The following is a 12,264-nucleotide window of genomic DNA, read 5'->3' as shown; positions in this document are numbered from 1 at the left end:
ATTTCAATGTCTATGGAAGCAGAAGGCTCTTTTTGCGGAGTTTGATCAATTGAGCAGTGGAGGCCTAATGACGTCCATTGTTTTTGGCTCATTATGCATCTTAGAAGTTGACGATAGCTTCTTGGGATAAGACAAAAACACCAAGACTTCGCAATTAATTGAAGTCACTTTTACTTTTGGTGTTTTTGTTCCTCCTAATAATACCTCTAAACAAGTTCTGCTTTATCTTCGCTAAAATTCAGGGAGTTGAGTGAAGTAGGTTAAGATGTTTGTTTGCAGGTAGATGGATCTTGCGGGTTTAGTTCTCCTAAGAAGTGTGTTACATTAATTCCAAACTTTTCAATTTTCCTTTCAATTTTTTCAATTCAGGAAAAGGATATAAATACGATAATAAAGAAGAAAACCTATAACTGTTAACGGACTCTGCTCAGGTAGTAGAAATATATGTCTGCGGAAATATTGTACGACTGTCATTTACTGATCACAGGTTGTATTCCTTCGATGTACTCTGTACAAGCGCTCTCTGATCTCAATAGCAGAAGTACGAGTGATCAATCATCAAATTGCTGAACAAATCAGATTTTCCTTTTAATGGAAGAATAGATGATGACTTTATCTCTACCGTCAAAGTTTGGCTTCGCAATACCGTGCCAATGTTGAAATAAAAATAGAAATCAAAAATGAATCTTCACTCCTTTCTATCTCTTTGAAGAATGACAAAACCTCATGAGAACTTTAACGAGCAGATATTCCGATATTTTCTCACCTTGAAGTCGTTTCGTATTTTATGTTACCATCGTTGTCAAAGTCGTAAAGATTGACTAGGCCGTGGTTACGCATCTGACGAGGAATTCTGATGGCTGGTAGATAGCCAAGATGATCCTGCAATGGTCTCTTCTGACGTGGTTATTTGCGGACTTGTTCATGTTTATCTTAACCCTCTGCGTTGCCAGGATTTCCATGTTGAATTGCACTTGAGTTGTGATTGTTAATTACTCCAGGCTCGTCTCATCACATTTCTTTACATTTTCTATTGATGAAATAAAATCAGCGGCAGCATTCTGGAAAGGTGGCAATTGCGTCAATACATATTACAATGAAGGAGATGTTCTCCTTACTCTGTGTGGATTGTAGATAGTGATAAGTACTACTGATAATTAGTTGCTTATATTGAAGTGTGAGCCAGTGGAAACGGCAAGGTGTGTAGGAGTGGAAAATTGCTTTGCCTAAAATTTCGTTTGTTCTCTTCCAAAATTTTATTTTGGTTGGGGTTTGTTCTACAACTTAAGCAACTACAACGCGGAAAGATTGTTTCCTCGCTGCAATAACCATCCAAGTGTAGATGAATTGCTTATTTTTAGAAGTTACTTAGATTGTTTACTTCTTTCGAATAATCGGATAAAAGGATTACCTGTTGCAGACCAGAACTACTCTCACTCTGTATCGAGGATAAAAAATGATGCTATAAATGCATGAATCCTCAACCGTAGCGAAGAATATGACTAAAATGTAACCTAGTCGCAATTCCTGTAGCACGAAACCTCTCCAGCATTACTTTCGCTTGTTTCCATGGATACACGAGGCTAGACACATGGTCTCGCAATCAAGGTCCCGGTGTGCTTTGTGAGAATTATCTCCAACCAAACTACTAGATTACTCCTGGGAGGAATGCAGGATAGTAGTAGCGGAGGTTGTTCTCGAAGATCGTGACTGGCTTTATACATACCATACTGTAAAAAAAAACATATTATTTCTTCTCAATAAGAAATAATGTCAGAAACAAATGTCAGAAAAACCTCAGCTTACTTTTGTTCGCAGGCTTCTCGGCATAGTTGGTTATTTCCAGGTATGCTGTAACTCTCTTAAGCTATACTCGAAGTCACTTCAATTTTTATCGTCGTTATTCTCAAAGCTAGGTCTTTGTCTGTTTGTGTGTTCTTGACATAAGAAGAATGACCAAGTAGAACTTTTGTCCTTTGGTTTAAACGAAGTTTAGACGTGTTCAATTTTTCGCTAATATCACTGGTGATTTGATGTGCTACCTGGATGTATCAATTCAGAGTTTTTATTATGCTTAAGAAGAAAATCAAGCTTTGTTCTGGTACTACAGCAGAAAACTCAGCATAGTCTAAGCATAACAAAAAAAAAATGAGATCTCTATGTCTTCTAGAAATTTCATTTCTGCGTCTACATGCTCGTTGTTTTCCAACTATCTCTTTTAGGAGGTTACAAAACATTCTAAACGAAGAGGCGGAGGGACGCGACAGCTTACAAGTGATTAAAGGCATCACCCCACGAATCTGAGGTATTACGGATTTCAGGTGGAGTATTCGTATACGGGATGGGAGACTATGGAGAGGGGGGTGATTCCGTCCATTTCTTCCCGGAAGATACGGCTTCAGGCGTTTTGGCGCACTATTTTGTACAGGGAGTTGGACTGGAGCGCGCCAGCCATGTGCGGCGCCGCATCTTCCGGGCCGTTTTTTACGGCAATTAGGAAGAAATGAACGGAATCACCTCCCTCTCTGTAGTCTCCCATCCCGTATACGAATACTACACCTGAAATCTGCACCACCTCAGATTCGTGGAGTGATCCCTTTAATTTATCTGACTTAAGAGGCAGGTGATTTATAGTTTCTTGATTTTTCTAGACCAATGTAGCCAGTGATCCTCTTGTCGTTTTAGAATGTCCATGATTCTGTAAAGAAGAGGGTCGTTTCGCCAAATAATCTAGAAGAACATTTAGCAAATAGTGCTGCGACATTTCATTTTAAGAAATAATTATCGAAGTTCAGACAGGAGGAAGCTGTAGACTTGGACAGAACTGAAACTTTAGGTTTGCATACAGATTAGCATTGTATAACACTTGTTAACGTTGCGGAATGCAACTGAGCCTAGTCTGACTTGAATACAGCATTAGAGTGAGGATCTACTGTTTTCGAGATCTGACTGAACGAGAGGCACATCTACAAATCATTCTATGAGGTCATTTAATATGGATGGCATCACCACTGCAGTAGCGCTGAAGCCCTAAATCCTCAAAAGTTATGGTGAAAACACAATAGGTACTCCAATGCGGTCTTATTGCTTCCAGAATTTTTTTTTAGATTTAATAGGGTAATTAGAAATTAGAAAATTAAGCATTAAATCTGCGATGTAAATATTGAACAATCGACATATCGATAAAAGCGACATTTTCGATCCATTCAGAAACATAGAATGATACATCAAAATAATCAGTTCGTTTTTCTATAGTTGGTGCGAAGTTCGCATCCTGGTGGCCGAATATAATCACGTAGCAACCCAAAAATGCTTCAAAATTATAGTGTGCCACCAACACCGCATCACGTGCGACCTTGTAATGGCAACGGTGTGCTGCTCACGACGGACAGCGAAGATCATTATCATTGGATGCTGACAACACTGTTACAAACAACTGTGACAAACTCACTGGGTAGGGCAGCGGGACCGTTCTATGCCGACGACACAAATCTTCGCGAAGATATGTGTCCACCGCCATAACGTTTTCTGCGGGCCCTTATGCAATTGAATGTTTGTGTCAAGTTTGTACGAATTCGCACTGCACAGTGCATCAATACTGTCACCCGTTGCGTGCCGTGAACCTCTGCACAAACCGATCGTCATGTAATCACCGGTCAACGTAATCGACACCACTTATTTGGGCAACCAACTGCGTCGTCGAATCTCGTCACGGTCGGAGGACGTCTTTGTTCGGATACGGTTTTTGCGCACGTAAACACTGCGTCAAAGTAACCTCGACTTCGAGTTCGACTGCACAATGGACGATAATTGTGCGCTTTCGCCGTGCGGCTCGCAACATCGAGACAATGTGTCCTTCCATGGTAGCATCATGTCACCAATCGTGACGGTTCGTAAAAAAATCGGTTACCGGCCTTTTTTTGTAATCAACACTATCGCCATCTCAATGCTGTTGTTTCTAGGACCAAACGAATCCCTTTGATCCCACCTATGATTCAGTTGATGGGACCAAATTATCCACAAATCCGAAATGCTTTGGGCAAATCCAGGATCAAATTTACCTAATATCTGAAAGAGGTCACAAGGTGTGCAGACATTTCTGTGGCTAATTAGACAGGAGCTACTAGGGATTCACTTTAAAAAAAAAAACTTTGACATCGTCCCAGGTAAGGAATTATGATACGAACTCCACTTTCATCTTTATATGCACTACTTTCACTTCAGCAAGGTAACAGCAGGTTTCTCTGAGCCAACAAGCCAAGAGGGGTGTTTTGTTATCGCTTCATGTGGATGTGTAAGGTACACGAAAACAGCTCCTGTCCATTTCCAAGTGCTATCCAGTGCGGGCTATTAGATTAGGTTATCCCTTGAACTGCTTTCCGACCTTTCTGACTTTTTGTTTTTTTTAATCAACAACAAATATCTTAAGCGACAAAATAGCAGAACGATACAACATTACTCGTCTATCGATCCGATAGATTGTTGATTCTTTTAACTTGAGTCTCAGGCCGCTGTGAATTGCAGCTATTGACGATCACAGAGAGGAACTTACAGGACAACCTAGTATAATAGTATTACAACTGTATATAATTGTATTATATAAAAATATTGCAAGAAAAAGTTGGAAACCGCATCACTTCTTTGACATACATTTTTTCCCTGGTTCCAAAAGTGTATACCATACACTAATCTTATTCCAGAAACATATGCAGTTCATCCAGCGCGGGGCGTCATTTGCAGTTCATTTGTCATAGTGGTCGGTAAAATGGCGGCGTTGCCGGCACTGCCGTAATGTCTAAAACGTTTGAAGTGATCGAAATGACCCCACCAGGGCATTTGTCACCAAAAAATTTGCATTTTGGTGGCCGAATCGTTCATCATCTTTACGGCAACAATGCGAAATTCACGCAGACCACATAAACTGGTGTCCCCTGCAATCCAAGATGAAGTGCATGCGAACATGATCTGGAAATGTTCTCCAGAGATGTAGTGTTTGTTGTAGGTCTACGATTTGGTTTCGTTCAAAACCCCTGAAAAAAGTGTTGAATTGTTCGTCGAGATCCGCGTTCATGTCTGGTTTTTCGAGCGCATCGCAACCCCTCGTTCCTCATCGCGTTGTCCTCTCGCCCATCCGAAAATGGCAACAGTAGCGACGACGACAGCAGCAGTTCGATGCGACCTCGATCGTGATCGACGCCGGCATGTGCATGTTTGTACGGATGCGCTTCAGTGCGTTCGGGACGATGCATCCGGTCGCCCCCGAATATGACATCAAATTTGCAGAGGTTGCAGTTCAAATGTGAGGGCAAGACGCAGATGATGGACGTTCAACCAATACATACATTGAGTGTACATGGATTAATAGCAAGTGTTGCTCTCGCACGGTTCTTGCCTGATTCTGCTGACTTTTTTGATGGCATCACATTCCGTCGTTTTTTTCGCGTTCTTCTAGGTGATAACCACTAATTCTGTCTTGCAAATTCCCAAGTGGTGAAAAACTTTACCTGTCCATTTTGTTCGCAGTACCTTACAACTTTACTCAGAGCCAAGTTGGATGCCGCTAGAAAACCTCGAACAAAACACTGATTCTAAGGATACAGCTCCTTACAAGACACTACAAAATGTTCAAACAAACCTTTGTTATTGAAGGTAGTGAGATTTCGAATGCAATTTGCAGGTCTGAAACCATCGTGGTCCGCCGTTTAGTAATCCATTCATAACATACTCAGTTGTCTATTAATCTACGGATTGCTTGAATGTCCATTACATCCGCCTTATTACTAGGATGTAAGGGTAGAGCGGGTAAATCAGTGGACATTACATATTTTCTCAAGCCGATAATAAGTTCTGTCACTGTTTATGCTTAGAATGAACAAATCAGGATGATGAAAGTGTTGCCGACCTTGTATAAAGTATGTAAGGTAGCAAGTATCATTATTGACGTTTACAACAGCCGGACCTATCGTTGAAGGAACTCCACTTGCATCGCTACCTCGTTCCTATTTCATTAATGTAGGCTCAATAGTTTATAATTTCAGGAGTTTTCTGAGTGCCATCTTCGTGATGTACTTCTCCTGCGTTTCTTACTGAGAGTGCTTACAGTTTGGTTGGTAATTTATTCTGAAGGTTTCAAAAACTGCTATTCGAATCTGTTCTGCTCCGTCACTGAAAATAATTCGAGTGGGTATTTTTTTATCTCTGATAATAAATTATTATGGTCCCTAATTCTGAAATACTCTAGAATTACTCGATTTCCCAACTCGTTTCCTGCCTATTAATGTTTGATTCAAGCGTGACTCCTTAAAAAAATTACACATTAATTTCATGAACTGTTAATGCACTTACAAAAATAGTTTATTGCGCGCGGACAGCAGTTCCCATTCCTGATACAACGTTAACATGGGCTTATGTTAACTTTTTTTCTGCTGCAGTTTTCTGAGATTATACCGAGCTGCATCGGACCTAATGGACACATGGTTAGTGCGGTTTGAAGTGCTCCGAAAATGCATGGTTGACACACTTTTTGGAATAATTTTTAATATTTTAAAATTATCTCCATCAAAGTCAATCCAGTAAAGGGAATTATTTCAAGCGTTTTGTGCCCTACTCGGATAACAGTTATTCTACTTGTTTAGAACAGCTGCATGACGGTTTTATCCAATAAACATCTCTTTGCAACTTCTTTCCAAAGGAAAATCCCTAGGATCCTTCTAGAATCTGTCATCTGGGTAGCTTTTCACTGCTCCTGCAAAGAATTCGTAGTTCCTTATTTCTGCTACAAACGTTGGAGCACTGCATCCATACGGTCTTCGTTTTTGATTCACAGCTGTGCAAATGTGGTCGAAGTTTTGTTGAAAAATGTACTTATCAGCACATATACCACCTTTCGAAATTTAATGTCATCCCGTACAGATTTGTGCAGTTTCTAAAACGGCGATACTTTGTTTAAGGGGTTCGCGGTTACGTTCTGTTATTCAATCGGCACTACAGGTGTGGAAAATTTAAATTGCAGAGAGTAGTTATACAAGAAAAAAGCTCTCCCGATGAAAAAACTACGCCTAAAACAACCGTTTTTGAGAACGCCTGCGGAATATTTTCGACTGAAACTGTGCCTTGTCAGAGTTTGTATGCATGAAACCCTAGTGTTTCATGCATACAAATTACTATTTCTTACACCTACGTACTACAAAATTTCCTCTTGAAGAAAACAACCATATGGGAGACCCTTGCAGTTTCAGGTGTCTAGATATTTATGAAACACACTGATATCGATTTAATGAGGGACACAAAAAGACACAAAAATGGTATCTCATGAACCTATTTCCAACAACCCCACAACAAATTCAATTCGATTCCGATGATCACTCTGATCTATGAGAACATTTTTTCGGCGATGTGAGTCGCGCTGGCTTTCCGACTGCTCGGATCCCCAATCCGCATTGATCATTTATCCTCACACAGCGCGGTACTGTGTTGATGCTTCTTTGTTCATCGACATATGGAGTGCAGGAGTTACGGGTTTTTCCGACGAGAGGCCGCTCGGACGCCTAAAAACGTGCTCGCCCTCACCCAGGCCCAGGCCTCACAGGAGCATTGCATCGTAAAACTTGCACTACTCACGACGAGACACTCACAATACTCACATTGCTGCTTTCTCAGCGGTCACATCGCTATGGTACCCGTGAACGCTTTCCCTCTTCTTTTTTTGGAATGAATTGGTATTTGGTATGAGCGAGAAATTAGCGTGGGCGGAAGGGTAATCGGAGGATAATTGCCGTGTGATCGACGTTTCATGGTCTAATCAGCCACGAATAGCATTGAAAGGGCCTGTAATGTTGGCTGACAACAGCTCTAAAAGCACTTTTTGTGTCATGAAATTTATGAAGGGTAATTTTTTTAGTGCGACGGAACTCAATTTTACATATTTCTAATTCTCGTTTGTTGATGCGTTGAGCCAATTTGAAAAGAAAAACAACACTCCCAAGCCTACCCAATCCCAGCGTACCAACGTAGGCTCAACTCTCATCAGATCTACATCTCGTATAAACTCGTATTTTGCGAGCAATGTGGTCAGCTGTCACTGTCCGAATAAATCACCGCGGACGAGTCGATGCTGGGGCGTTGTTGGCGAACAGCTCAAACGAATGCAGTTTTCACGAAACGATCTTGGTCTTTACATAAACTGGACGAGATCTCGTTTCCTATCAAAGGATGCTGTCCTTCTCCCTGTAGGACCAGCAAGTGATACCAGGAGGTCAGATATGCCTGTTACGCAGCATTTTTACCGGCAACATCAGTGGGATTTCCCGCTACTCGACTGAAATTTGATTGATTGATTGATTTGTTAAGGATGTTAATTTACCCAATCAAATAGATCCTTGGGGGACCTTTTCGTTGCCATCTAGACACATCCTCAGAGAATCTGGCCCTACTTATCCTCTGATTACTGGAAAATCTTGCTTGCATGCATAGATTATGCTATATCAGAGAAATTAGAGCTGTTGGTCAGACTTAGAATGCAGTCCCGGGAATAAAAAACCAGAGTTTCTCGATTTCCTATCAAATTGGCCATGCCGTATTTTAAGGTTTTCTCACGGTCGTGACATCCGGATACGTTTTACTGGACAGTCCTCAGGATCTTGCTTGCTTGCACAGATTGAACTGATCTGTTTACGCGGCGTTCTCGGATCGTCGTTGACGTTCATCGTGCTGATGGTCGTCTGACCCGTTTCGTACAATGGAGGTGAGTCTCGCGTCGCTGGCTCGCGACGCCATCGCGCGGCCCGGATATGCACTGTCGAATGGGATAACCACACGATCACACACATTTGCATTCGTTCACCACCTATCACGTCGTCGTCGCCACATGCGTTCCACCGATCCTCAACGACCTCCGATAAGCACATCGAAACGACACGTTCATGAGACACATCCGGTGTTCGGTGCGAATCGCTGTCGTGGCGTTCAAATCACTATCTAGTTGTAAATAGCCAGCGAAAGTTTGACAAAAACTGAGAAAATGAGGGAGCATTGGATTTAGGAGTGGTGGCTCCTCTGCTTTTCGGTCTTCACACTACGCCGTACTAGAGTGATCAAATCATATTTTCGTTCACATTCTTCTGATGTAGTATTGAGTGTTAAACTGATCACCCAATGTCGTTTGCTCATGAAATCCATAGAGATGGAGTTGGTTCAAACTTTGTCTCTGGTTTCTTCCCTTTTTAAAAAAAAAGGCTTTATGTGTAGCTCACCAAAACCTAATTTCAGATTTGGAGTTAGGGAAGAGGGAGGAAAGCAGCACTTACTTCTGCTGCAGAAAAAGAGCCGTTCAAGTTTTCTTTTAAAAATATGATCCCTTATTAGAAACTACGAAACATAGGCAAGGAAACCTTCCAAGTCGCATAAGAATTCTTGAGATTGATAGCTTTGGTGATTAAACTACTGGAAACTGCTGAGTTTTTTCGGATTTATGTAAGCTTGTGTGCGTTAGCGATTTCCGCACAGATTTGCTTTCCTGTGCAGCATTTCTTGGCTCGATGATCAGTGGTGGTACACGGACAGCCTCAGCACCGTATTTATTTAGCCTTCCAACGTTTCGATAAAAGTTGTGGAAGATGCTTTCGGTGTCCAAAAGGAGAACGGTAATCCTTAAAACTCTTAGGTTCATCTCCGGCAAAATCTGAATGTCTGTGGCAGTTGCGAATTTCTAACCGCCCTCATTTCTTTCAGTGCCTTCGATTTTTCCTAAAGGACCGAGCACATCCATGCATGTATTCCTAGCTCTTCAAATGTAGGCTAACGGATACCTTAATGCGATGTTTTTTCTGACTCATCAAGAGGTTTCGATGAAGGGTTCGCGGTCATCTGCACAGGGAATGGGGCTTTGTCTCGTTGTGTACGTGGAGATGCAGCAGTGAGGTGAGGCGGTGAGGACGCGACGACGACCTCGTCGTCATGTGTTCATCTTCGGCGGCAGCAAGTCGAGCATGTAATGCACACTGTCGGGGCCGAACTGGGTTAGGACATCTAATGAGACTCGTCCACACCTCATGTTACGCACATATACTCCACCGACTCACATTTGCAACTTCATCACCACTGAAATTTGGGACCACTCAACTGGCAGTGAGTAGTGCTGTGATCGTCATCGTCCTCATTCCCTCCCCTCACAGAGTTAACTTCGAGCGCTCACTTTAAATTAGCCTCTCTGTACCTCGTGCACTTAGCGCTAGCCCATTTTTGAAGGTGTCGGCAACGGATGCAGAAAAATGGATTGCATGTGTTCTCGGAAACCTCCACAACAATTTTTTCTTTGATTTCTTCTCAGCGACTGTATAAACAGAGACCATATTTTTCTCAGATTTTTTAATCTTCCCTTCTCTTCTTTCACCGTATGCTATTAATGGACTTTCTTCCTTGTCTTACCTTATAAAATACAGCTATTTCGGAAATTCTAAATCTCGTTCGCAACTGCTTGCCTATTTTGTTCGGTATTGTACTTGCGAATCTTCTAGAATTTGTGGATTTCGATGTATACATCTTTATCTTTACAAATTATTTGCAAATTTTCTGAACTGAACGGAAAAATTAGGTAAAATTCCTGGATTATTATTTTTGTTTATACAATCTTGTCTGCATATTTGTTGAAATCAGTGGTAGTTCTGAGACAACCATCCTTTCCTCGTCCGTAGCTCTAAGTTGTATGGTCTTTCTACCGTCTTCTGTGATTTTATTCGCGTACACTTAGATTTTCTCTTCAGTGACGTAGCGATAAGATTGCTATATTTGTTTGCAGATGTGTTACTCGTATGATACTTCAGAATACTTTGTACTCGGTCTTGAAAAAGAAAACCCCTGCGCACTGAACTTGGCATACGTAAATTCGTTGTAGGATTGCGTGAGCGGAGTTTATTGGTACGTCCGAGCTCAGCTCAGAAGAATTCGGTGAGAGTATGCGGTTGCCTCCTTCTAGGTTCGGATCCATGCGCTCTTCCTTTGTTTAAGATATGCTTCTAAGGAGTACTCCTTGAGCGTCTCCTTCAGCGTGAGCTGCAGCCGGTCGGACAGAAAACATCACCGGCTGGTGTAGTTTGTTTTCAGCTCTCCATAACTGGATCGGGGTCAGTGTCCTCCATATATCGGCTGGATGATTACGATCATCACCAACTCACTGGATATATGGCGGGTCAAACGAGGATATAGATGAGGTAATAGCTGGGTGATGATACAGTAATGATCGGCGCGGGTTAATCCACTCGGGACGGAGCATTGGCTGACGGCGGCGGCGGTCACTCAGTTGACGATAGACAATGTTTGTGGTGGAGAGACAACGGCGAAGCGGCACGGTAATGGGCCTTTGTCGAGAGGTGGTGGTGCTGTGGCTGAGTCTAAATACAGAGATGAATTGTGGACGTTTCGCTCGCACTCTGTCTCTGGTTCGGTTATGAGTGTTTAGCGGGAGCAGACTAGCTAAGAGACATTCTGTTTTTTTTTTAGTTCCTGACATTGAGAGGAGGAGCTGTCATTTCAGTTAAGGAGCTGTCATTTTGGCGCGCGCTTACGAGATCTTATCATTCGTTGTGCTAACCTTGTCACACGCCAACGGACATCCGAGTAATTGTCGTTGAATGTCCTGACTACTGTGCGCACGTCACGCAATGTCGAACATTCTCGTGTCGAAACAGCAGCACCTCGCGCTCATCGCCCCTGATCAACATCGATAATTATCAATTGTTTCGAATTTTTATCGTTGCAAGTCTTTTCCGAAAGAGGTTTTGCATTCCGTTGGAGGTCGATATTTTGGAAAAATCGAGTGAAAGACAGTTAGTTTTGGGTTGGTAGTTTTTGGTGGTTACTTTGGTGTTTTGAATTCCCTTGAAGACAGATTCTCGTCAAGTTTTCTTCCCTTTCTTAATGCGATGTTTTAATCCTGTACCTTACTGGAAATATTTACCTGAAGAAGTCGAAGTGCACACGATTACTGTGAAGTTGAAATTGGGTTTCCTCTTCTTAAGTTTTCATTTTCATCTAAAATGATTTATGTGATAATTATTGCAATGCAATTATTACCCGAGTTTTTCGAATCTTTTTAAATTTGTCTTTTTTATCAGGGGTTAAACTTTAGTCGATGCCTAAGTGCTGCATGTTACGTAACATGCTTTACTATCGTACTCACACACATATTTCGCTCAAAATCCCTTCTCCTAATAAATATTCTCAACGCAGCCATTCTGTTGCGGTTCACGACGACTCTCCAACTGTGGA

General features: G+C 41.9%; 3 protein-coding genes across 3 annotated transcripts; 2 read left to right on the top strand and 1 right to left on the bottom strand.

Moving 5' to 3' along the window:
* Positions 1–3,309: 3,309 nt before the first annotated feature.
* RB195_001333 (uncharacterized protein) lies at positions 3,310–3,522 on the top strand (the record flags this gene model as incomplete). The annotated part of the gene is made up of 1 exon (XM_064198068.1): positions 3,310–3,522. The coding sequence occupies one exon, from the start codon at positions 3,310–3,312 to the stop codon at positions 3,520–3,522; it is 213 nt and encodes a 70-aa protein (XP_064053949.1).
* A 277-nt stretch (positions 3,523–3,799) lies between these two features.
* Positions 3,800–6,285, top strand: RB195_001332 (uncharacterized protein; the record flags this gene model as incomplete). The annotated part of the gene is made up of 5 exons (XM_064198067.1): positions 3,800–3,889; positions 3,963–4,085; positions 5,003–5,209; positions 6,039–6,180; positions 6,242–6,285. 5 exons carry the CDS (start codon positions 3,800–3,802, stop codon positions 6,283–6,285), a joined length of 606 nt encoding a protein of 201 aa, XP_064053948.1.
* A 2,306-nt stretch (positions 6,286–8,591) lies between these two features.
* Positions 8,592–8,906, bottom strand: RB195_001331 (uncharacterized protein; the record flags this gene model as incomplete). Its single annotated transcript, XM_064198066.1, has 1 exon — positions 8,592–8,906. One exon carries the CDS (start codon positions 8,904–8,906, stop codon positions 8,592–8,594), a length of 315 nt encoding a protein of 104 aa, XP_064053947.1.
* Between the last annotated feature and the right edge of the window lie 3,358 nt (positions 8,907–12,264).

Source organism: Necator americanus, chromosome IV (genome assembly GCF_031761385.1).
Source record: "Necator americanus strain Aroian chromosome IV, whole genome shotgun sequence".
Classification (NCBI taxonomy): domain Eukaryota; kingdom Metazoa; phylum Nematoda; class Chromadorea; order Rhabditida; family Ancylostomatidae; genus Necator; species Necator americanus.
The sequence above is the reverse complement of the archived record's forward strand: the minus strand, read 5'-3'. Positions and strand labels throughout refer to the sequence as shown.